The sequence below is a fragment of the Saccoglossus kowalevskii genome, chromosome 21 (genome assembly GCF_978046115.1).
Source record: "Saccoglossus kowalevskii chromosome 21, keSacKowa6.1, whole genome shotgun sequence".
NCBI lineage: Eukaryota > Metazoa > Hemichordata > Enteropneusta > Harrimaniidae > Saccoglossus > Saccoglossus kowalevskii.
Genome location: NC_140661.1, coordinates 11,471,310 through 11,497,471, shown reverse-complemented (window position 1 = coordinate 11,497,471; position 26,162 = coordinate 11,471,310). Strand labels below are relative to the sequence as shown.

The 26,162-nt window shown below is 38.1% G+C and overlaps 1 protein-coding gene across 2 annotated transcripts in view; it reads left to right on the top strand.

Annotated features, from left to right (window-relative positions):
* Positions 1 to 26,162, top strand: part of LOC102808957 (uncharacterized) — a 52,354-nt gene that overhangs the window by 18,365 nt on the left and 7,827 nt on the right. For both annotated transcript variants that reach the window (XM_085495168.1, XM_085495169.1), the window contains exons 9-19: positions 2,339 to 2,531; positions 7,189 to 7,314; positions 8,529 to 8,640; positions 9,187 to 9,350; positions 10,924 to 11,007; positions 11,582 to 11,761; positions 15,110 to 15,208; positions 18,614 to 18,745; positions 19,512 to 20,966; positions 21,580 to 21,678; positions 22,781 to 22,894. In XM_085495168.1, coding sequence (XP_085351294.1) covers positions 2,339 to 2,531; positions 7,189 to 7,314; positions 8,529 to 8,640; positions 9,187 to 9,350; positions 10,924 to 11,007; positions 11,582 to 11,761; positions 15,110 to 15,208; positions 18,614 to 18,745; positions 19,512 to 20,966; positions 21,580 to 21,678; positions 22,781 to 22,894 — 2,758 coding nt within the window. The remainder of the gene's footprint in view (positions 1 to 2,338; positions 2,532 to 7,188; positions 7,315 to 8,528; positions 8,641 to 9,186; positions 9,351 to 10,923; positions 11,008 to 11,581; positions 11,762 to 15,109; positions 15,209 to 18,613; positions 18,746 to 19,511; positions 20,967 to 21,579; positions 21,679 to 22,780; positions 22,895 to 26,162) is intronic.

The window sequence follows — 26,162 nt, the reverse complement described above, 5'->3', positions numbered from 1 at the left end:
TTTGGTACATACATTAAACATAATAGGACCTTGATGCACGTCATTTTTTTTTTCGGATCAAGTTCGAAATAGCCGACTGGCGGCCATTTTGTTTTAAAGAATTCAGTTCTGGATCCGTATCCGAGACATGTCTGGATTGATCAAGTTCAAACTTCACACACACAAGGTACATCATGTCACAAATATGTATGTGCATTTGTTTCATAATCTCATTAACGATAGCCAAATGGGGGCCGCTTTAAGGCCGAAAATGCATTGAAATCGCACATTTTCACAATTCCAGAACCGGATCTCAGTCATGCATGGATGGATTTTGTTCAAATTTGGTACATACATTAAACATAATAGGACCTTGATGCACGTCTTTTTTTTTCGGATCAAGTTCGAAATGGCCGACTGGCGGCCATTTTGTTAAAGAATTCAGTTCTGGATCCGTATCCAAGACATGTCTGGATTGATCAAGTTCAAACTTCACACACACATGGTACATCATGTCACAAATAGATATGTGCATTTGTTTCATGATCTGCTTAACAATAGCGTAATGATGGCCATTTTAAGGCCGAAAATGCATCAAAATCACATATTTTCACAATTCCAGAACCGGATCTCAGTCATGCATGGATGGATTTTGTTCAGATTTAGCACAATGTGTTGTACATATGCAGGTGCATTTCGGTCATGATCTGCTTTGAATGTATATGTCACTCAAATATGAACGGAACGGGGATGTGTCATTGACAATGACTTGTTTTTAATACATGTAATTGTTACTTTCTCGGTATCGTTTCGTATTTGGTTATATAGGGGTTGGGCTATAGTTCGACCCGTTTGCCTGGACAGTGAAGTACGTGAATATCATTAACATATCATTATAAGCTAGCTTGATTATGAAACAGGAAATATATAAACCAAAGCTGTACTTTCAGACGTCTAGCGCAATTAAAACAATTCCCAAGTACCCAAGCTGTAAAAATATATAGAAAAGCGTGTTTTTCTTTATTGTTTTTGCCATAAATACAAATGATTGGGCATAATTTTTTTCATTCGTTCCATGCTCCTGAAACTATTTTATATCGTCACCAAATCAACCACCACGCCAGCCACAGCCACGCAAGTTATTCCCAGTTTTCAAGAAAATAATTGGAGTTTGCCGTACCAGACTTGGTAAACAATTGTACAACTGAAGTACAAGTGTGGGTCAGACCCTGAGAGTGCTACCAAATCCGACTTCTGGCATCGCTACGCATTGTCAGTCGGTGAAACGTCGAATCGTCGTGTACGCTAAGCAGCACGGTCAGCGAGCAGCCGTTCTTATTTATTTGACATTTGTTATTTCCATAACAGTATTTTTACAGAATAAATTAATTGCAATGATACATCATTAATAATTATTTGTCTGTTTTGGTTGTGTGTGTGTTTGCCTATCCCTTCCCCATTTCACAATGAAAAAGTTTGATCACCCTGGTTTAAGAGCCACTGGCTACAAAGTTGTCAAAATGTTACCTCAAATAAGCACCACCCAGAAATGAAAGTGTTACAAAGTGGCTCTTATTTGAGGGTTTTTATGGTAACATGGATTACTATGAAAATTCCTGCAAAATAATCTATATCTGCATTTTTTCTAACAGTTTTTCGACAACAAATATTTTGAACTGAGTAAAAAAACGAAATGTTGATGACTTGTGTGTAAATTATGTAACACTATTGAAATATGAATTGAAATCAATTTTTGTTGCCCCTATTTATTCTATTGAAATGTCTGATTCAATCAGAATCAGTGAAGTTAACTGTTTAGTGATCATTTTCATTCATTCAATTAAAAAGTGTATTAAAAAGCTTTATCGTGATCTTTGGGCTTATGTGAAACATTCAAAGTGATGACGAGTGCACTAGAATTCGTGGCTAATGAAATTTGAATGTACAATTACTATGGGGTCGAAATAATTACCAGCATTTGGATGTGCTGAAAATAATTGAAAATGAGACATTAGTAAATATTTATTGCAATTCATACAAATTTAAACATTCCTGTATTTTACAATATAACTTCAGGAAGAATCTCAGAAAGCAACTTTAGATTGTAAAATAAAAAAGAAAAAATTTAATTTTGTGAGATTAAATGTGAATTTCGGTTAGTTAAAAATCATTACATTTTGTAGTTTTGAATATTTCTATCGGGTTCTATGACACAGTGTCATCGACATTTGCAAACATTTGTCTTCACGAATGCTATAAAATCACAAAATCTTGAAAATTCCTCGAAGCAAAAATTAAGCGATTTACACTTTGTCAATCATGTTCTAACTTCTAGATACCATTTTTGTTTTTTTTGTAGCTAAGAAAAGGAAAGCGAGTGTTGATTCTTCGGAGGAAGATTCTGATGACAGCGATTCTTCACTGGACTCCGACTCAGATAGCTCAGAAGCTGACAAGAAGAAAAAAAAGAAGAAAGCCAAAAAGAAAGACTCAAGGAAGAAGAAAAAAGAGAAAAAGAAAAGGGACAAGAAAAAACAGAAAGGCAGTGAAAGGTATTTACTCCTTTCCTTTCTCTGGCAATTAAGCATTTCTGTGATGTCCAAATGCATAGAAGCATATTCTCAGGCACAGAATTTTCTATGTTGCTAAGACACGCACCACTTTGCCATGTATTTCTATGAGTGATATGCGAGCTGCCATGGAACACCGGGCGAACGCCAGTGAAAAAAGCTAAATTTGAGAAAACAACACAAACTTAAACTTTGAAGTGTATCCTGAGCAACCAAATTTGTACATGTTACACACGTCCCCCACGTCCCCTAGTTTTGTTACACTGTTTGAGAGAGTCTCAACAACTATCCCAAAGTACAGTTTTTCTGAGTTTTCAACTTTTGTTTTTACCATGATGGTGGAAATTCCCCCTAGAATAAGCAACGTTGTTTTGTCCTTTGTGTACCAAAGTCTACTTTTGTAATCTTGCACAAAATAAAACCTGCAAAAACTCTTTTGTAATTTTTTTCAAAATTGTGATCAAGACTTGAAGCAAATATGAAATTATGTCCATTTAGTACAAAAATATAGAAAACCACTTAAAAGTAAGCAAAATGTTGCACCAAGATTTTGGTCAGAAAAATTAGAAATTCCGAAACGAGTACTTATGGTTTACAATTTGTGCATGTGTATCCATCAATGCATCCAGAGCACATAGTCTGTGCTCTCGCTGTCGCTCGCAAATGTCGTAAATTACGAAATTTTGACAAAATTTACGAACAAAATAAATATCTATTAGTAGGATTTACGAACACATTTTGTACAAAATACCCTCGCAAATCGCGCTCATTTAATTGTCAAGACTCGACTGTGATCATCACGCGTGTTACGGTTTGAGTGATTGCCATTTTAAAGTTAAACAACGTCCCGTTACTTCTAAGATTGCAACAATTGTTACATGGTGATCGCGATCAACACGGAACTGCCACTGAATGTATTTTTCCACTCTAAAGTTATTTTGGTGTCATCGCACATGCGTAGTTTAGTCGACATGTGTTTCAAGATACCCTGCGACATTACTCTCAGTATGGGACGGTTTCATGTCGCCCTTATCAAACACGTGATTTATTTATTTATTGAAAATGGAGACTACGTCAAAAAGGAGCAGACAACTGCTCGACGACTATTTTTCACGACGAGATGGAGAAACCGCTAAATCGTGTTCAGAACCAGAAACAAATGGGTGTCCTAACCCTGACAGCACCAAGAAACTGAAAGTTGATCGTACTGCAGCACGATTTCAGAAATAATGGAAGGTTAGCTGCGGTTCCGTAGCTCTTTGGTGCGACATACAATCTAATTTTGCCCTACCAATTTCATTCGGACGTCTTGTTTTTATTTTTGTTGTTGTATGTCGAACATGGGCCGGCCAGTCTCTGTCATGTAAATAATGCGGTCGGCAACATAGGGCTATGATTCCACAGCTAATGGAAGGTGAGACAATGTTAGCGAATCGATCGAAAAATATTATAATTTGTGTAACATTCTTACCGGGCATTCTTAGCATTGAGATCGAGTTACAAGACCGAAAGTTACTTTAGTTACTTTTTCACTTTAATTCAGAAATTTCGATGAAAATAAATAGTCATTTTGTGTCGTCATAAACGTCAACATGCGGGTTTGCACGATGAGCATGGGAGATTACTTCATAATAATATTGATTGGCATAGAGTTTTTTTCTGAGAAATTTCCCGTGAAAATTTATTCACAGACTTATGTTCTTGGCAGTGAACTTAGTGAACTTTTGAATGATGACTCGTTTTCCCCACTGTTAACAATGTGAGCTTATCATGAATATGTTTAATTAATACTGAGTTATTCAAATAAAGGTTCTGGTGTCTACATTTTATATTTTGTTGTGATGTTTTGTTGTACCATCATAAATGGTACATTTTGTGGAGCAGACTGCCTAATTTGATGTCATGAAATTACACACAAAATTAGAGCTCAGGTTGCACCAGCAAGCACCATTTTCAGCATGCTGTTCTTGTTTTCGGCGGACGACAAAGGAGACACCTCCCTCTCCTTCTCTCTTCCACGTTGTGCTCGGTCGCGGGAAAATGCTCCGCAGTTTCCAGACAAAGTTTACTAATACTTTTTTTTCTTGATTAGTAAATTTACTATTACCTAGCAAATTCCAGAGAGAGCCCAGCATAGTTAAAACCTTATAGATACATATGCACATGCAGTGACTCCTCAGGGTGACTAAGAGTTCGAAGCGCGGTAGTCGTCGCGCTGCGCATGTGCGAGATATATGGGTCTCATATAAACAAAGACGGCAATTTTGACTGTTGCGCTGATCAACGAGTACGAACTGAGACGTTTCCAGGCTTTAATTAGGTAATTGTCATGTGATTGGAAGGTATCGAAAGAGTTACCAGTGGTAAACAGTGCATAACGCGCCCAGGTCAAACCTTATACAAAATTTGCACATGCGCAGCGCACCGACTACCCCACTTTAATCTGGTTTGATTTTATTTGGCTGAGAGGATTTACTAAGTCTGGAGGTAGGTAGTTTAATATGGCAGTGAAAGTTAAATCTGATGTGGTTTACTCTGGCTGTTAGGGTTGAGGGTTTACTCTGGCTGTTAGGGTTGAGGGTTTACTCTGGCTGTTAGGGTTGAGGGTTTACTCTGGCTGTTAGGGTTGAGGGTTTACTCTGGCTTTTAGGGTTGAGGGTTTACTCTGGCTGTTAGGGTTGAGTCTGGCAGGGTTTACTCTGGCTGTTAGGGTTGAGTCTGGCAGGGTTTACTCTGGCTGTTAGGGTTGAGTCTGGCAGGGTTTACTAGGGCTGTGAGGGTTAAGTCTGGCAGGGTTTACTCAGGCTGTGAGGGTTAAGTCTGGCAGGGTTTACTCAGGCTGTTAGGGTTAAGTCTGGCAGGGTTTACTTAGGCTGTTAGGGTTAAGTCTGGCAGGGTTTACTCTGGCTGTTAGGGTTGAGTCTGGCAGGGTTTACTCTGGCTGTTAGGGTTGAGTCTGGCAGGGTTTACTGGGGCTGTGAGGGTTAAGTCTGGCAGGGTTTACTCAGGCTGTTAGGGTTGAGTCTGGCAGGGTTTACTCTGGCTGTTAGGGTTGAGTCTGGCAGGGTTTACTATGGCTTTTAGGGTTGAGTCTGGCAGGGTTTACTGGGGCTGTGAGGGTTAAGTTTGGCAGGGTTTACTCAGGCTGTTAGGGTTGAGTCTGGCAGGGTTTACTCTGGCTGTTAGGGTTGAGTCTGGCAGGGTTTACTATGGCTTTTAGGGTTGAGTCTGGCAGGGTTTACTGGGGCTGTGAGGGTTAAGTCTGGCAGGGTTACTCTGGCTGTTAGGGTTGAGTCTGGCAGGGTTTACTCTGGCTGTTAGGGTTGAGTCTGGCAGGGTTTACTGGGGCTGTGAGGGTTAAGTCTGGCCGGGTTTACTGGAGCTGTGAGGGTTAAGTCTGGCCGGGTTTACTCAGGCTGTTAGGGTTGAGTCTGGCCGGGTTTACTCAGGCTGTTAGGGTTGAGTCTGGCAGGGTTTACTCTGGCTGTTAGGGTTGAGTCTGGCAGGGTTTACTCTGGCTGTTAGGGTTAAGTCTGGCAGGGTTTACTGAGGCTGTGAGGGTTAAGTCTGGCAGGGTTTACTGAGGCTGTGAGGGTTAAGTCTGGCAGGGTTTACTCTGGCTGTTAGGGTTGAGTCTGGCAGGGTTTACTCTGGCTGTTAGGGTTGAGTCTGGCAGGGTTTACTAGGGCTGTGAGGGTTAAGTCTGGCAGGGTTTACTCAGGCTGTGAGGGTTAAGTCTGGCAGGGTTTACTCAGGCTGTTAGGGTTAAGTCTGGCAGGGTTTACTTAGGCTGTTAGGGTTAAGTCTGGCAGGGTTTACTCTGGCTGTTAGGGTTGAGTCTGGCAGGGTTTACTCTGGCTGTTAGGGTTGAGTCTGGCAGGGTTTACTGGGGCTGTGAGGGTTAAGTCTGGCAGGGTTTACTCAGGCTGTTAGGGTTGAGTCTGGCAGGGTTTACTCTGGCTGTTAGGGTTGAGTCTGGCAGGGTTTACTATGGCTTTTAGGGTTGAGTCTGGCAGGGTTTACTGGGGCTGTGAGGGTTAAGTTTGGCAGGGTTTACTCAGGCTGTTAGGGTTGAGTCTGGCAGGGTTTACTCTGGCTGTTAGGGTTGAGTCTGGCAGGGTTTACTATGGCTTTTAGGGTTGAGTCTGGCAGGGTTTACTGGGGCTGTGAGGGTTAAGTCTGGCAGGGTTACTCTGGCTGTTAGGGTTGAGTCTGGCAGGGTTTACTCTGGCTGTTAGGGTTGAGTCTGGCAGGGTTTACTGGGGCTGTGAGGGTTAAGTCTGGCCGGGTTTACTGGAGCTGTGAGGGTTAAGTCTGGCCGGGTTTACTCAGGCTGTTAGGGTTGAGTCTGGCCGGGTTTACTCAGGCTGTTAGGGTTGAGTCTGGCAGGGTTTACTCTGGCTGTTAGGGTTGAGTCTGGCAGGGTTTACTCTGGCTGTTAGGGTTAAGTCTGGCAGGGTTTACTGAGGCTGTGAGGGTTAAGTCTGGCAGGGTTTACTGAGGCTGTGAGGGTTGAGTCTGGCAGGGTTTACTGAGGCTGTGAGGGTTAAGTCTGGCAGGGTTTACTCTGGCTTAAAGGGGTTACTCTAGCTGTGAAGGTTAACTGTTTAAACATACACGTACTACTAATTGTTAACAGTGATACTGAAGATAAAGAGAAGTCACAGGAAGCCCAGTATGTGTGTTCTATTAATCCTGATGAAATTCCAGATATTCCTAATAATAACTTTTTGATGAGACAACCTCCTAAGAAAGAAGAAAAAAAGTAAGTGATATTTAAATACCATAGTAAATACATGCCATCAATACCACTGCCAAGTTTGGCACTTATGGTAAATATGTGCCATCAATACCACCACCAAGTTTGGCACTTATGGTAAATACATGCCATCAATACCACTGCCAAGTTTAGCACTTACGGTAAATACATGCCATCAATACCACTGCTATGTTTAGCACTTACGGTAAATACATGCCATCAATACCACCGCCAAGTTTGGCACTCATGATAAATACATGCCATCAATACCACTGCCAAGGTTGGCACTCATGGTAAATACATGCCATCAATACCACTGCCAAGTTTAGCACTTACGGTAAATATGTGCCATCAATACCACTGCCAAGTTTAGCACTTACGGTAAATACATGCCATCAATACCACTGCCAAGTTTAGCACTTATGGTAAATACATGCCATCAATACCACTGCCAAGTTTAGCACTTATGGTAAATACATGCCATCAATACACTGCCAAGTTTAGCACTTACGATAAATACATGCCATCAATACCACCGCCAAGTTTGGCACTCATGGTAAATACATGCCATCAATACCACCGCCAAGTTTGGCATTTCCAGTAAATACATGCCATCAATACCACTGCCACGTTTAGCACTTACGGTAAATACATGCCATCAATACCACTGCCAAGTTTAGCACGTATGGTAAATACATGCCATCAATACACTGCCAAGTTTAGCACTTACGATAAATACATGCCATCAATACCACCGCCAAGTTTGGCACTCATGGTAAATACATGCCATCAATACCACCGCCAAGTTTGGCATTTCCAGTAAATACATGCCATCAATACCACTGCCACGTTTAGCACTTACGGTAAATACATGCCATCAATACCACTGCCAAGTTTAGCACGTATGGTAAATACATGCCATCAATACACTGCCAAGTTTAGCACTTACGGTAAATACATGCCATCAATACCACTGCCACGTTTAGCACTTACGATAAATACATGCCATCAATACATGCCATCAATACCACCGCCAAGTTTGGCATTTCCAGTAAATACATGCCATCAATACCACTGCCACATTTAGCACTTACGGTAAATACATGCCATCAATACCACTGCCAAGTTTGGCACTCATGGTAAATACATGCCATCATTACCGATGCAGTTATATAAATGTCATGATACTGCTTGATAACATTTATTAAATGTATTAACAGAGAGAAATCACCACCATCATATGGCACAGCAAGACCCATACGATCTGTACCTTATGGAAGAAGAATCATGAAGACCAGTTCTGGTAGAAAAATCAAAGGAAGAGGCACTATTGTGAGTTAAATTATATGGTTGATTCTAGAGGGAGATGTCCAACCTGGATTGAATGTTTCAGTTAACAAATCCATAAAACATGAAAACATGACATACAAATGGATATAATTTGGTATATTGCAAAACAATTCAATCAGCAACCTGTTCACGCTGGTAGTTCCTTGACTGGAGCGTGTTTAAAGTGTGATATATACTCTATTTCAACAGCGAATACACATAGTGATTCTGAAATACTGATACAATAACTTAGAGCAACAATATTAGAGTGAAATATCAGCATGATATAATTTTCTCTTTCTCCATGAATTTTATAACTTGCTATAATCACATTAAAGTGAAAACATTACTGGATTTTTGTGATTAGTTCAGATTGTGACAAAAAAATCAGTCAATTTTAGAACTACCATGATAAATATTGGCACAGTTTCAACAAAAATATAATTTTATCATACTCGTGAATATTAATTTATGCAATTAAGATATGGCATTGCAGGTGCTGTGAAAATTTAGACATTACTGAATATTGTTATACTTTTATTGTTTCAGAGATACCGGTCCAGGTCTAGGTCCAGAAGCACCACACCACCGCATTGGAGGCAAGAACAACAACGAACCAAACCATTCAGAGAATTTGAAAGAAGTCAGAAGTCTCGGTTATCTCCTGATAAATGGCAAAGTGGATGGTCACCAAGTGAATTTGCAGGCAAAAAGTGAGTCATTTCATTCATTCATTCATTCATTCATTGTTACCAAACTCAGCTCTAAATAATTATGAATTCCCATCTGATATACCGTTAAAATCCTATTATAAACCGCATACCTAATAGTAACTGCGCACCCCCCCCCCTGATTTTGGCTTCAGTATTAAAGAGTTCTCAACAAAAATTGAAAACGTGAAAAGTACCTAATACTAACCGCACCCCCAATTCAACAAGACCGTGACGGACTTTGTTTCGACCAGCTGGTACATTGTTCCTAATCCTATTCATTTGTTTCAGCAACGTGCCTAAAATATTCACACCTCTTTATTGTTCAGTGTTAGGATGTCAAACACGCAGTGAAACTGCTTTTGTCTTGTGATAACGTTTGTCAATACTCCTTATGAATACGTCCGTGTGTCGCAAGTTTTCGACAGTGAGCTGTTCTCACCGAAAAACTGTTAAATTCTTTTTCAATGCTCAGTTTATCATTCGAAAACAACTAATTTCGTGATTTAAAAAAAAGTCATGTCGTTTTCCCATGAAAATCAAAGCCAAAAGATCGCACTACATTATCGGTAAATCGCTTCCGGGTTTCGTTCACCATGAAGTCGGTGACTTGCATTAACATATTTAAATGACTAAGGTAATTTGAATACGTGGGCACCATCCAGCATTTTGATTGGTTAATTAGCGACTTGACCTACCCGGTCAAGTACTGTCTCGTGTGCATTCAAACTACATAGCGGAAGTCGTGTCGCTTCGATCGTTTACATGTGACTGAAATAATTCGCTTACGGTGAAACTAAGTTGAATTTTACTTGCATTTGATAACAATTCAACGAATTTATTTTTCGTGCGCTATTATAATCACTACTGAGTAATAATCAACAATTTCAACAGTTCGAAAACAAGTAAGTTATTCACTTGTGAGCATGGCTTCGAAGGATTGCGTTACCGTACCCACGGTACTGTACTTTTTTAGTGCCGTACCATGATCATTTTCTATTAAGCAATGCATTAATGTTTGTTTTTATTTGAAACTCTTGTCAGAATATACTTTCCGTTACGAAGAAAATAAAAATAAATGCATATTACATTAAATATACAGAGTATTGTTTTTTCATGTGAATAGTTTTTTTGTGACGTGACGCTTATCACTCTTCCCTGACATCTAAATTGGAGTTACGCTTATATTCAAAAGATTGTGCGGTGTATTGCATGTTTTGTGCGAGTGATGTGGGAAAAAAATGACCACGCCCATTTAGTGATTCCAATATGTCCCTAATATAAACCGCACCCCGAACTTGAGCTGTTGATCCCAATTTTGTATTTGATACATTGTTATATAAACCGCGGTTTATAATAGGATTTTAACGGTAGTTCAAATGGGGACTTATGTTTTAGGTTATGTCTATCAAAAACTGTTTATCAGGCATGCCTGGGCTGATTTTATTCAAACTTGATGATCAGTTACCTTGTGTGAGTCTTTGTCATCAACTTTGCACTAAATTAAATATCACAGAAAATACTTGCTTTGAAGAAATTTGAAGAAACGACAACCTTGTTGATTTATTTGTTTCAGAAAAGATGAACGAGAAGGTACGAATAGAGAAAGCAAGGACGAGGAGAGGAGACATAAACACAAGAAAGAAAAACACAAAAGCAGGTACAGTGAAAACTAGAACAGACCTTGAAAACTGTCTAAAGTGAACACTTGTAGAACACAGTGAAACCTGTGTAAAGCAAACACAGTGAAACCTGTGTAAAGCGAACACTGGTAGAACACAGTGAAACCTGTGTAAAGCGAACACTTGTAGAACACAGTGAAACCTGTGTAAAGCGAACACTTGTAGAACACAGTGAAACCTGTGTAAAGCGAACACTTGTAGAACACAGTGAAACCTGTTTAAAGCGAACACTTGTAGAACACAGTGAAACCTGTGTAAAGCAAACACTTGTAGAATAGACTGAACACTTGTATGACACAGTGACCTGTGTAAAGCGAACACTTGTAGAACACAGTGAAACCTGTGTAAAGCGAACACTTTTAGAATATACAGTGAACACTTCTATGACACACAGTGGGACAATACCTGCAACTCATTATTTTTCGCAATTTCTTCGAATAACTCACTAATGTTGTTGCTTTGAATAATATTTTGAGTATTATTTTGTTTAACAAATATTATTATTATTGAAAAGACATTACTGAAATATTATTTCATCATTATTTTCTTTAGATCCAAACACAAGAAAGGTCACAAACACAAGAAAGACTCAAAGAAACACAAGAAACACCGTGGAGGGTCAGATAGAGAAAGCTCTCCGATGGATGCCTCACCTTCTAAAGAGAGAATGTCGACAAGATCCGATTCTGGTTCGCAATCACAAGAAATGAATGGAAAGGAGGGAAAGAAAAAGTGAGTTTCGGTGTTTAAATAAAATTACTCATTAAAAATGATCGATAGATGAATTTAAAACACAAACATACCCATGCAACACAGAACAGTAGCATGTAATCTACCGTATTACCCCGGGCACACGCCCCTCCCTGGGCAAGCGCCCACCCCCTGTTTTCACATAAGTTACATGTTGGGGACATCCTCGGTTAAACGCCCAGGGTGATTTTTAGCCAAGAACGGGGTCAACAATAAAGTTTTATTTGTCAAAAACGAACGCGTTTGATTTATTTAAATAGTGTGTTTGTTACGGTAGTTCTCTTTTTGGAGTATGTGGTGGCCCTGAAAGGGGCCGTTTTGTTTGTGTTTTTACGTAAAAACTCATTGGAACTTAACGACGTAAGATGAACCACATATCTTCATTCACGATAAATCCAATATTGCAATAATCCATACCTTGGTGAGTGGTTTGAAGCACTTAGCTTTGGTTTCAAAACGTAGCACTTTGCTGACTGTGAATCCATAACGGAAGAGTATCGCCAAGCAATGGACGCGGGGCATTTTGGCAACGACCGCAAACGTATCCGTGTCCAGCCATTGGTTGGCCACGTAGAGGTCAAAATACGTGTTCTATTTTTACGCGTTCAGTTTGGCTCTTCCGTTTCACCCCCTCCAGAATGTTCTACTTTAGCAGTCTAATCGCAGGTTTTTCAAAAAACGTCGAAAAAACACAAGATAGAGAGTAATTTCTTTATTACAAAAATGCTGAAAAACCGCGAGTTTTTGCCTTAGTTATTTTTTTATTGGCGAAAAACTGCGAACTTGGCAAATTTGATTGCACAACTTCCCTTTATCATATACACCCAGCGACACCGATGCCAGCTGACTGTAAACGGGAGCTAGCACTTTTGAGACATCACGTCGTAAACTTGCTACTTTCCTTCCATCTTTCATCACAGCTATGGCATTACGGTCATGTGGATTATTTTTCTGTTGTTGAAGAAAAAACATTTTGCCGACCTCAAGTATATTACGATAACCATAATGAGGCATGCCGACGATGGGAACTTGTTGCATCATAATTTTGTCAGGTGTGTGGTAGCGTGAATAAATCATGTTAATGAGGTCGACCAGAGTTTATTTTCAGTCTGTTTTTTATGTATCACCATTTGGATATGTTTATGTATTCACAATAGTTTGTAAACATTTCACATCAGTAATAAAAGGTTTATTTGTTTCATAACCCTGTCTGCTATTCTTCAGTAATTACGATGCGATGTATCAATACGTGCGTTATGAGGTCATCGCCATCTTGGATTACAAGCGGTAGTTTTTCCCCGGCCGTTTCAACTTGCACTGATCATGGTTACTAAAAATGTAACCGGGCATTGATTACATACTTTGTAGCCAATTTCAGTGAGTAATACAACTTCATTCGCTGACATAAAACAAGTTTTATTCTTGAAATTCGACCCTGTGTCTTAGTGTTCCCACAGTTCTTGACCGAGTGCTCACGTTTATTGAAACCTCGCATAAATCAAGAAATAAGTACGTGTACAAAGTGTACAAAAGCATTCCTTTATTTGACCTTATCATACGATCACAAAAACAACTTTTTAAAATCTTTTTTGGGTTGGTCCTCTGGTAAGCGCCCACCCCCAATTTTTCCCGATTTTGTATGTATGTCGCATATGACTTGTTTACCACTTCCGTGTGACTGAGAATGTTCTAGAACCGTACTGTGTCTGGGTGGAATTTTTAAAAACTGGTTGAATAGGTAATAGAACACTGTAGGAGGCAATAGAAGGTAATGGAACATTCTAGAAATTTGTAGTAAGTTCCAGACTCATTATGTATGCTGATGCAATGGTCTATTTATAGACAGTGTGGGTATATATAGGGGAGTTGTTCAGCACTGAGATCAGATCGGAGATCTCGTTGAATTTTATTGGAGTTTAAGTATCTAGTTATTGGAGTAGTGGAGTTTTACCGCGTTATTGTACTTGATGTTTGCAGAGTATAATAATACCAGTACCAGTTGAAACCTCATCTGTTGGCTCCGTGTTCGTATTTTATCGTCGCCGCCAGGGAAGTCTTTTTGTTACTGTTGCCATTTTGGTATTTGAACCATCACACCTGTACTATACCAATTACGGTAATATTACGTTGCGTGTGACAATGTTCAGGCCCCTGGGCACGTGCCCGGGGTAATACGGTAGTAGAATTTGAAGAAATATATTTTGAAAAAAGAGTTACAGTTGACACAACTATAACTTTGTGACTTGATGCTTTAAGTTTACGATAATACAATGTTTTTATTTGTTGATTTAAAACAAAAACAAGTCTACTCCAGGTATAATAATATTGGTACGTAAACTTGTTTGTTGTGATAATAAATAAAGCATATTTTTAAGAATGGATTACGTAAACTACTGGGAAAGATGTGATATTGTAGATGTAGACTTGTTGCACATACCCAGCTGCTTATGTGACACACCATGAGATGTTGCATGGAATGTCATTCTATTCTTTTAGATGTTTGCTGTATTTTTTAGTGTCTTTGTTGGCCAAAATATTGACCAGTGTTTTTAAAATTCTTGTCAATATTCTGGCCATTAAGAAAATAGTGGCCATTATAATGGCCAGAAGTGACTTTTTAAAAGGTCTGGGGGGTGAAAAAAACAGTGTTAATGTGAAATGAAAAAATTATTATAATCTCCTCACTAGCCTAAAAGTACAAATAAATATTTATAAGTTTTGAAAATTAAAACTTTCTGAAACGCGACGGAATTTCTGAAATTAATCCGGACGCTGTTCATAATATCTTTAAACACGTGTATCACCCAGAAAGACTGCGAAAGTAATCTCATCTGGAGCTATGTGACGGTCAAGTTTAAATAAAAAGAACTCACAACTATGTTTGTGTGCTTACATGTTCTCTCAAGCAAAATATTGAACAATGTGTTTAAACTTAAAAACATATACTTTCAAGATGCATCTATGAAAGAAGTTGATTCCTATTCACTCAAAGAAGCCGTAGGATAAGCATCTCATCCAAAATCTGTTTTAGCAGATAAATGGCTGTCTATACGTTGACACTTACACTGCTTACAAAGAGGTGAAGAGCAATCCATCATGGGGAGGAGGTCAATATGAACAAAAGACAGTACACTGTGATAAACAATATCACCACATATCTGTCTAGTCAAAAATTTATGTTGAACTGGAATTAAAACAATATATGTTTATGTTGTTCTGGTGCCCTCTGTATCGATTGTGAAAATAAAGTTATAGGAAATACAATTAATATTAACAGGATTACATTATGACAAACATGATATTTTACTACTGTGTTTATAATTATTTCAGTTCTGGTGATGCCTCAGATGAAAGTCCTCCTCCTACTCATTGGAAACCCGGACAAAAACCATGGAAACTGAAACAATCTGATAATGATGAATTGGAACGGTGAGTACCGTTAAAATCCTATTACTAACCGTGGTTTTTATTACAATGTTGCAACTTCAATAATTAGTTTTGAACCTCAAAGTTAGGGTGCGGTTTGTAATAGGGCCATATGGTAAATAAGAAATATGGATGCTCAGATTTTGGGGGTGTTTTATCACGATTTTTTGGTGTTTATTACATATGCAACTTCACAGAAGATTCCACCTAAACAAAACATGATTACAAACATAAAAAACACAGAATAGTAATATGGTATAAGACATATCGTTTTTTGGAGGATGTGGTGGCCCTGAAAAGGGCCGTTTTGTTTGTGTGTTTAGTCATGGAAGGTATCCATGTTGCGACTAAAACACGATGAGAAACAGGTTCTCGATCTGCGGGACATCATTGTGGGCATGTTCATTCGTCATCATTGTCTTCGCTGTCGCTGTCAAATATATTAGCAATTTCATTGCCAATAGCGTCCAGGTCGATGTCTTCGTCATCAGTCTCCAAATCATCATAAATATGGTCGTCTTGAGTTACATCCAAGTTGTTGGAGATGCCCGGTTTCAAAAATTATCGCCGGACTGTGTCTCCCGACAAACTTTTCCAGGATTTGTCAACCCAGTCCACAACCAAATCTCTAGTTGGACATTTCCTTTTTCCAGATGGGGTGAACTCTGCAAGACCCTCCTTCATCCAGACATCCCACAAATCATGCATCACTGTCTTCACTGGCTTATTTACGCCAACGTCAAGTGGTTGCAGAATTGCGGTCAATCTTCCTGGAATCACCACAACCTCTATGTTTTTCTTGGCGAGTGCGGCCTTTACTTTGGCCGTCAAATGAACAGAACACGAGTCCCAAACTAATAGCTTTCTACTATCATCATCTTGGCGCGGAAAAGTCCTGCGATTATAGTCAAGGCAACCTAAAAAAAAATAACGTCATGGAATGCCGGTAAAATCTCTCAAACATGTATGCATATGCAACAACATAGATACTCTAATTAATATTCATCGTCGGTTCCAAGACGCCCACGACCCCACGAGACAAACATTGAGAAAACACTTGCAATGTGGCTAGAATAAAATAGGGCACACTTGACACAGTAGCAAAACACGGGATGAAATAAATTTACCTGGTTCATCAATGTAACCTTTAGGGTGTACTTGAACTTGCACACTTGATTTTGATAAATGCGACTGGTCACGCTTTCCTTTAAAAATGATTACCAGCTTTAATTTTGTACCATCGGCTGCGGCAGTCAAAAACACCGTGAATCCCTTTTTCTCGTTGCCGGTTGTCTTAATGTGCACAGTCTTAGCACCTTCGTGCTCCAGTGTCCGGTTGCCCGGCATGTCGAAACGGAGTGGCGTTTCATCCATATTGTATATGTCAGAAAGTGGGTAATTATTTTTATGTCTAAGTCGAATGACGTAACTACGAAAGAGCATGATTTTCTCCTCATAGTCTGGAGGCAATTTTTGTCCGATTGACGTTCTCTGTCGAGTTGACAGCGCATGGCGACGCTTGAAACGGCGTAACCAGCCATTCGAGGCTTGAAAACTCAAACACTCGGAAACTCTGCGTGCTTGACGTTGTAACTGTTTACTGGTTATACCATTCCCATTTTGCCGTTGATTTTCAAACCACTGCATGAGGCTGTCGTCGTGCTCAATGTCAGCAACTGAGCGGCCTCCCCCAGCGAGGCGTTTTGATGATTTAGAACGGATGGCAAGTTTGTCTTTCTGCTTGACCCAGTCTCGAACTTGTCTTTCATTCAGACCCTAATGGTCGGCCGTTTTCCTTTTATTTCCCCATTCGATGGCAGTAGAAATAACTTTTAACTTGAAAGAAACATCATAGGCTACTTAGCAACGATATGAACGTGAAATATTTTCTTTTGGCATATTTATAAATAAATAGCGAGGCAATAGCGATGTACTCAGGTTGAAACAACAAGAGGAAAGTGACTTTCCATGGAAAGTACTGACTATTTAAAGAGATTTTTTGCATATCATTATCTCCTAAAATAATTAATTGGTAGACTTCCTAATCCAACTGGAACGGGTAGCCAGACAGTACGATGAATAAGCGCGATACACACTGTTGTTTTGTAAAGGCGTGAGACACTGCGATGATCTACCAGAAGTTACAATATTTGTGTTGGCTGTCCGCTCCAGGCTTCCAGTGATCAGGTGCTTGCACATCCTTCTAATACCTTATATCATTCTGTGTTTCATGTTTGTAATTAATCCCCCAAATGGCAAATGTACAATATTTGATCTAGACTTAACATCATTTTGAACCTTATGTTCTCATACAAAATAATTATATAAATCAGTACAACTCAAACACACAAATAAAAAATTAAACATCTAAAATAATTTTTTTTTGTTTCACATATTTTCATGCATCCCTTTAGTGTACGGACTAAATTAAATGTCAATGACACACATTTTGGTCAATATCTTGGGTGAAAACACCTGAAACCATAGTTTCACCAGAGAAAATATGATTGAAGGAATCATTTAGATTTCAAACAATCATGGTTCAGGGTTCACCTGCGCACGCACGGGAATTGAGTCCCAAGCGATGATAACAACACACATTAAGATTACAAAGGATCATGGGGAGACGCTTGTTTGTAAACATTGACACGCTATGGCCACCTGACGCATGTGTTGGTGACGACTCCCCTGCTTCAAGTTGTAAATCAACACAAAGGACCATTGCCTTTCATCATGATGTGAATTCACTAAGTTACACTGTTTGCTTTTATTATAATCGACACATTATTATAATGAGACACATTGTAATTAGACACATTATGAGACACTTAATCAGATACATTATAATCAGACACATTATTATCAGGCATATTATTATAATGAGACACATAATCAGACACATTATGAGACACATAATCAGACACATTATGAGACACATAATCAGACACATAATCAGACACATAATCAGACACATAATCAGACACATAATCAGACACATAATCAGACACATAATAATCAGACACATAATAATCAGACACATAATAATCAGACACATAATAATCAGACACATAATAATCAGACACATTATAATCAGACACATTATAATCAGACACATTATGAGACACATAATCAGACACATTATGAGACACATAATCAGACACATTATGAGACACAGAATCAGATACATTATGAGACACATAATCAGATACATTATGAGACACAGAATCAGATACATTATGAGACACAGAATCAGATACATTATGAGACACATAATCAGACACATTATAATCAGACACATTATGAGACACATAATCAGACACGTTATTATAATTACAGATTATTGAGTTTTTCTTTCAAATTTTAAGTGTTAATTGTCTTAATTATTTTTCATTCATTTTATGTATTCAGAGGAGCAGAGGATTCTCCATTGTCAGCATCTGATGATGAATTAAAGAAAATTATCCAGAGAAGTACCAAACAAGATACTACTGTGACATATGCATCTAAGTATAGTCGCAGTCCATCCCCTCGATCGGAACAGTGAGTAAAGTCGTATTGTTTGATAGATGGCTTACGATGTTACCTTAGATGTGAATGGCTGCCAAGATCAAGTTTGGTTTGGTTTTTCTCTTCAAATAGTGTTCAATTATGTAACTATCATATTTGGACCAGTGCTGATTTTTGCGGCTGAAAATGTTGCTCTAATGGCGAAGATGAAGATGAAATTTTGTGAAAAACAGTTATTTCTCTATATTTAAATAGCACTTTACAGTTCATGTCCTCATTCTATTGTTCTGTGCTGTTCAATTGTAAAGAGGCTTGATCATATGCAAATGACCTTATCAATATATGTGCTTATAAAACTACTTGCAGAAGGTGATGGAAGTTGACAATGGTGGTGAAAGGGTTGACATGCAAATTAGCTAATTAATATTCATATACAACAACAAATTACTACTTTGTGGAAGTTGACAAGTTATCAGTTGTGTTGAATGGTAGATTATATGCAAATTACCTTAATTAATATGCACATATAAAACTACTTGCAGAGGGTGACACAAGTTTACAATTGTATTGAATGGGTTGATTATATGCAAATTACCTTAATTAATATGCACATATAAAACTACTTGCAGATGGTGACGCAAGTTTACAATTGTATTGAATGGGTTGATTATATGAAAATTACCTTAATTAATATGCACATATAAAACTACTTGCAGAAGGTGACGGCAGTTTACAATTTAATTGAAAAGGTAGAAAACATTTCCCAGCTAACATTACTTCTTATGTTCCTTGTTTGCAGCGAATCATCATCACCTGGAGGATCTCCAGAGAAAGAACAGCAGACGTGGGAGAGACCAACCAGAACACCATCACCGAGTAAGCCATCTCCGGTACGTCAGCTGCCTGCTAAACACAGATTAAATACAGGTACCCCAGAAATATCTAGTCAGCCCCGAATACCTCAAACTCCGAGTGAGAGTGAGTCTGATAGCTCCTCTAGTGATGAATCGGACTATGCTGATACGGCTCAGAAGATACCCGATGTGAAGAAGAAACCTAAAGAAAATAAGGAAAGGTTCCAGTGGCAGCCTCCTGAAGAAGAGGATCTTGAAGAAAGTGAGGAGCAGAGGAAAAGCAGAGTTGATGAGGAGGATGAGTATCTGTATGGATCTGGAAAAGATCCTGAAATTGTTCCACCACCTTTGAAGTACTTTGGTGTTGACCATTCCATAAAGCAGGCAAGACCTCCGCAAAAATATCCTGAAGAAGCAGTTATCTTCACAAAAGAAAATAACAAAGAACTTTCCAGACATCCCATCTCTGAAAAGCCCTTGAGGCTGCCTCTTGAAGACAGAGCTGAAGAGAGAGTACAAAATCTGGTTCAAGGAGTAAAAAAGGATGATTCCGATAGGGTTAAAAATTATGAAGAAGATAAAAGGTCTGGAAGTTATGCTCGACTTCAAGAAGATTATCAGAGTAGCAATCAGAATGATTACAGAAATGATGTGGACCCGCAAAAAACATCCCATTATGAGAGAACAGATGAGAAAAAAATACAAATCACTGTAAGAGAGTTGGGACGAACCAGCCGTGATGAAAATTATCGCCCCAGTCTGAGTGACAATAAGGAGGTGAAAAGGCATTACAATGATGATGCATTGCATGGCCGACAAAAGGCATCTATGAAAGAAGTTGATTCCTTTTCACACAAAGAAGCCTTAGGATTAGCATCTCACCCAAAATCTGTATTAGGGGATAAATGGTTGTCTATAGGATTCTCTCAGGTTGAAACTCGTACTGCTCACGAGGAAGTGAAGAGCAACCCATCATGGGGAGGAGATCAATATGAACATGAGAGGACAGAGGATGCCGAGAATAGAGGTCAGGGAGATGCAAAGCTACAGAAAGAATCACCAAGACATGTGGAAAGAGAGGAAGTTGTTCGAAAATCTTATCCCTCAGCATCAAGACAACATTCTGATAGTGAAAGCCACACAGATAGTGATGATGATAGTAGTAGTACTGAATACAGTGACAGCAGCAGTGATGGGGGATATAGGAGAAGTACTAGACGCAAGAGTCCTGTGCGGCGGAGACGCCGATACAGCTCATCCGAGAGTTCCAGAAGCAGAAGCAGAAGCCGAAGTAGCAGAAGCAGATCACGTAGCTATGACAGAGGAAGCAAGCGTCGCAGAGGTGGTGGTAGACGAGGTAGAAGTAGAAGTCCTGTCAGATCCTTAGGAAGAAGGAGAAGGTAATAAAATTTCACCTCTTCGTGTGCATGCATGCATGCATGCACCTGTCCACACTTGTATTACAGACTTTACACAGATATCATATACCATACCATATCATATACAAATACCATATCTTGGAATACATACGCACATGTATTGTTCAAGATGGCTGATTGCTGGCCATCTTATGATGGTGTAAAGTTTGAAGCATTTACACCATTCTGGAACCAGAAGCTCAGACAAATTTTGTTCACACTCATTACATGCATTTACTTTCAAATTGGTGCATTGTCAATTTGTATTTATGTCAACTTTGTTTATTACATCTCCTGTTGATGCTGTTTTTGTCCAATCTATTATGTTTATCTGTAGAGGGTTTTAGCAGGCAATGTGTTATCATATGCTGTACCAGAGACATATCTATGACATGCCTTGTGTTCATCATGGGATATATGTACACACACACACACACACACACACTTCTATATAAAATTGAAAACAAGCAGGAACAGCTCACAAACTTGTATGACAATAAATATACATATATTTTGTATATTATCGTTGTAGTACTCCTCCTTGTTTGTTAACACTCACACAGTTAGTGGAATGCATTGCGCTGTCTTCTTCTAGGTCAAGATCTCGAAGTCGGAGCCCTGTGAGACGCTACAGGAGATCTTATAGTCGAAGTCCAAGCAGAGAGAGGAGATCAAATAAATCAAGAGATTACAGGTATTCATTTGCTTAACAGTTTATTCCTAGACTTGAAAAGATTGGTGACCTGCCTTAACCCTGAGCATACTGTAAAACATGTCTTTTTAGCGAATTTGGTGAGAGAACAGATTCGCTAATTCAAGATGTTGCTAATGACTTTATTATAAACCAAACAACGTCTTTTTTCTCCACACACAAACACTCTGTAAACAACACAAAGAAAACGTACTGACATGATAGATACACTTTATTGAAAAGTAAATTAACACAAAAGAATAAACGTATTCATTGTCATTATTTCAATGAAAATAAATAAATGAATGAATAAATAAATAACATAAATGAAGTGATACTGATATATAGTTTTTCTTTGTTTTTATGGAAGTGATAACTACGCATTTTTTTTTTTTCACGCGACAGACAAGTATTGTGAAAACAGGAAATCAACAATAACAAGAGGGATTCGCTAAATCAACATTTCGCTATTACGTCATTTTACCACAATTTGTTAAAATTGCATGTCGCTGTAATTTACGTAAGCCCATGCACTATGAATAGAGCAAATAAGGTAACTCAATTCAGAAAACTCAGTAAATATGTTCAAAAATACTGAATGCTGGTTAAAATTACCAGTTTTACAGTATAGCGATTGGTTGGTCAATATTAACATCTCTGGATTAGCCCCAAAATCACTGATGTTATTTTTAGTGCAGGTTGAAACATTAAAGAGCGTGATACTCGCAAATGAATTAGCTCTACAAATGTAAAGAAAAAAATTGAATATTAGATAATGTAAAGTGACATGAAAAAAAATACTATAAATTGCATTTTCCTACATTCTCTCATCTGTAAGCGTTATGTTCTTAGCCTGGACTTACTCTTTAATGTTAGCATATTAATATGTAATGTAGAAAATGAAAACCAGCTAAGCCTGTGATTAGTTTCTTCCTTTCATGTGTAAAATTGCCATTGTGTTTTTGGAAAGCTGTCTTCTGTGGCAGATCAATACTTAGGGAGCAGACCATCTGAACAATCACTATCGGTATATTGACAATCTTTGTGCTTCAGTAGTCCATACAATAACTGCAATCTTTTTTTGACATGGACTTGTATATTCTAGGAGAAGTAGAAGCCGAAGTCGAGATAGATACTACAGAGACCGGAGTCGTTCTAGGTCATATGATCGATACAGACGACGTAGAAGTAGGTCCAGGAGTAGATCCAGAGGAAGACGGTATGTTATATTTTGGACTGTCTATGTTTTGATCATGACATACTAAAAACATTCATGTTCAAGGGTTCTCTTAAGATTGGTTGCTTTCATTGGCTTTTCTTTCTTGTGTCCAATTCCACTTTCACTTTGGTGTGCTATCCTGTGTATATGGTACCCATGTTCCACCCTCTTTCACCAGCTGTACCCTCTTTCAACCACTGTACCATATGTATTCTATCTGTATAGTATCTATGTCCCCTACCCTCTTCTACCAACTGTATCATACACATTTTATCTGTATGGTACCTATGTTCCACCCTCTTTCACCAACTGGTACCCACTTTCAACCACTGTACCATATGTATTCTATCTGTATAGTATCTATGTCCCCTACCCTCTTCTACCAACTGTATCATACACATTTTATCTGTATGGTACCCATGTTCCACCCTCTTTCACCCACTGTACCCTCTTTCAACCACTGTGCCATATGTATTCTATCTGTATAGTATCTATGTCCCCTACCCTCTTCTACCAACTGTATCATACACATTTTATCTGTATGGTACCCATGTTCCACCCTCTTTCACCAACTGTACCCCCTTTCAACCACTGTACCATATGTATTCTATTTGTATAGTATCTATGTCCCTTACCCTCTTCTACCAACTGTATCATACACATTTTATCTGTATGGTACCCATGTTCTGCCCTCTTTCACCCACTGTACCCTCTTTCAACAACTGTACCCCCTTTCAACCACTGTACCATATGTATTCTATTTGTATAGTATCCATGTCCCTTACCCTTACTAAAAAATAAAAAAGCACCTGGGATTGACAAAATCACTAACGAGATGATAAAAGCAGGCAGAAATACACTGATTAAACCACTGCAAAAATTGTTTAATTTAATACTGAGCAGTGGAAAATTTCCAAATACTTGGAATTTAGGCATGATCACCCCTGTATTTAAACAAGGTATCAAATCTGAACTAGGAAACTATAGAGGAATAACTCTTCTTAACAGTTTGAGTAAGCTCTTTACTGCAATCCTGAAACAAAGGTTAACAACATATATCAAAGAAAATGATATCATTATGAGAGAACAGATTGGCTTCATGCCAAATTTTAGCACATCTGACCACATCTTTGTTTTTAAACAACTTTTAACAAAGTACTTAAATAATGGTAAATATATTTTTTCATGCTTCATAGATTTTAAAAAGGCCTTTGACTCCATTTGGCATCTTGGCCTCTTCTATAAACTACAGAAATACAACATTTCCGGAAAATTCTACAATGTAATTAAAGCAATCTATCTTAATTCAATTAGCTGTGTTAAGCTAAAAAATAGATTAACTAACTCCTTTGCTGTGAAAAAGGGCATCAGACAGGGAGATGGCTTAAGTCCTCTACTCTTCAATATATTTGTTAATGACATCACAAGTCACATTGAATCCTCCAATAATGATCCACCAACTCTTCTACATAATAATCTTTCCTGCCTGATGTATGCTGATGACCTGGTACTGATTTCACAATCTAAATTAGGCTTACAGAATGCCATGAACAGTGTGGAAACATACTGCAAAAAGTGGAATTTAAAAATTAACACAACAAAATCAAAAATTATGATATTCAACAAATCTGGCAGAGTTCTCAATAAATTCAAATTCACAATCTCTGGCCAGCAATTAGAAAATGTAGCCTCCTATACCTACCTCGGAATCAAATTTAATCTAACTGGGAAGCTCCACAGAGCCCAAGAGGACTTGAAAAATAGAGCTCTAAAAGCCTATTTCAAAATGAAACAAATTTTGTATTCGGACACTGCAGTTCCATTAAAAGTACATATAAAAATGTTTGATGCTGTGGTAAGACCAATACTGCTCTATTGCAGTGAAATATGGTCAACTGATTACAACAACCATGCAAAAGATTTCTTTAGTTTGACAACACCTATGGAAAAATTGCATGTAAAATTCTGTAAATCTCTTTTAAGAGTAAACAGCAAAGCTACCAATCTTGCTTGTCTACTAGAACTAGGAAACAAGATATCCATTAGCTATTACTAGTATAAAACAAAAAATTAAATATTGGTGTAAAATAAAACAAACAAAGAACAACACACTTCTTTCAGAAGCCTATCGACTTGGCATTTATTTAGATAATTTAAACATCTATAATTGGACATCTGGTATAAAGAATCTGTTGACTCATTTAAACATGAGTCACATTTGGGAAGAAAACCATTACAAGGATGAAAAGCTGCCTAAATCAGTCTCTGAAAAGCTTGCAGCCAACTTTCAAACATACTGTTTAGACTCAATGTATGATGATAATAAGGGAACAAAATATCAGAATAAACTCCGCACATACAGACATCTAAAAACAAAATTCACTTTTGAAAAATATTTAGAAACTGCAAAATCCCTTCCTCAGGTCATCCATGTCCAAACTAAGAATTAGTGCTCATGTGTTAGGAATAGAAACTGGAAGACATAAAAACATTGACATTTCAAAAAGAAAATGTCAGTTTTGTCAATTAAACGAAATAGAAAATGAAGAGCACTTCCTTCTTAAATGCGGTCTCTATAAAAAAGAAAGAAATGAGCTTCTCAAAAATTTGATGCTACCTTCAAAACTTCCTGACAAAGAAAAAATAGTTGCAATACTAAACAATGGTAGTAAAAAATTAGCTCCTCAAATTGCTAAGTACATAGATGATTGTTTTAAAATCAGGGAGAACAACCTGAAAAAAGTACTACCAGCTGCCTCAAAATGAATAAAAAACATTTACTTTCATTTATTATATTTTATTAATACCTTTGTTTTATACTCTATTAATCTCATTTAATTTTTTTTTTTTTTTCCATTGCTATACCTTTATTGTATTCTTCAATCAAAGTCCCATAGAGGATACGATAACAATAAAGATGATTATTATTATTATTACCCTCTTCTACCAACTGTATCATACACATTTTATCTGTATGGTACCCATGTTCCACCCTCTTTCACCCACTGTACCCTCTTTCAACCACTGTACCATATGTATTCTATCTGTATAGTATCTATGTCCCCTACCTTCTTCTACCAACTGTACCATATACATTTTATCTGTATGGTACCTATGTTCCACCCTCTTTCAACCACTGTACCATATGTATTCTAACTGTATAGTATCCATGTCCCCTACCCTCTTCTACCAACTGTACCATATACATTTTATCTGTATGGTACCATGTTCTGCCCTCTTTCACCCACTGTACCATATGTATTCTATC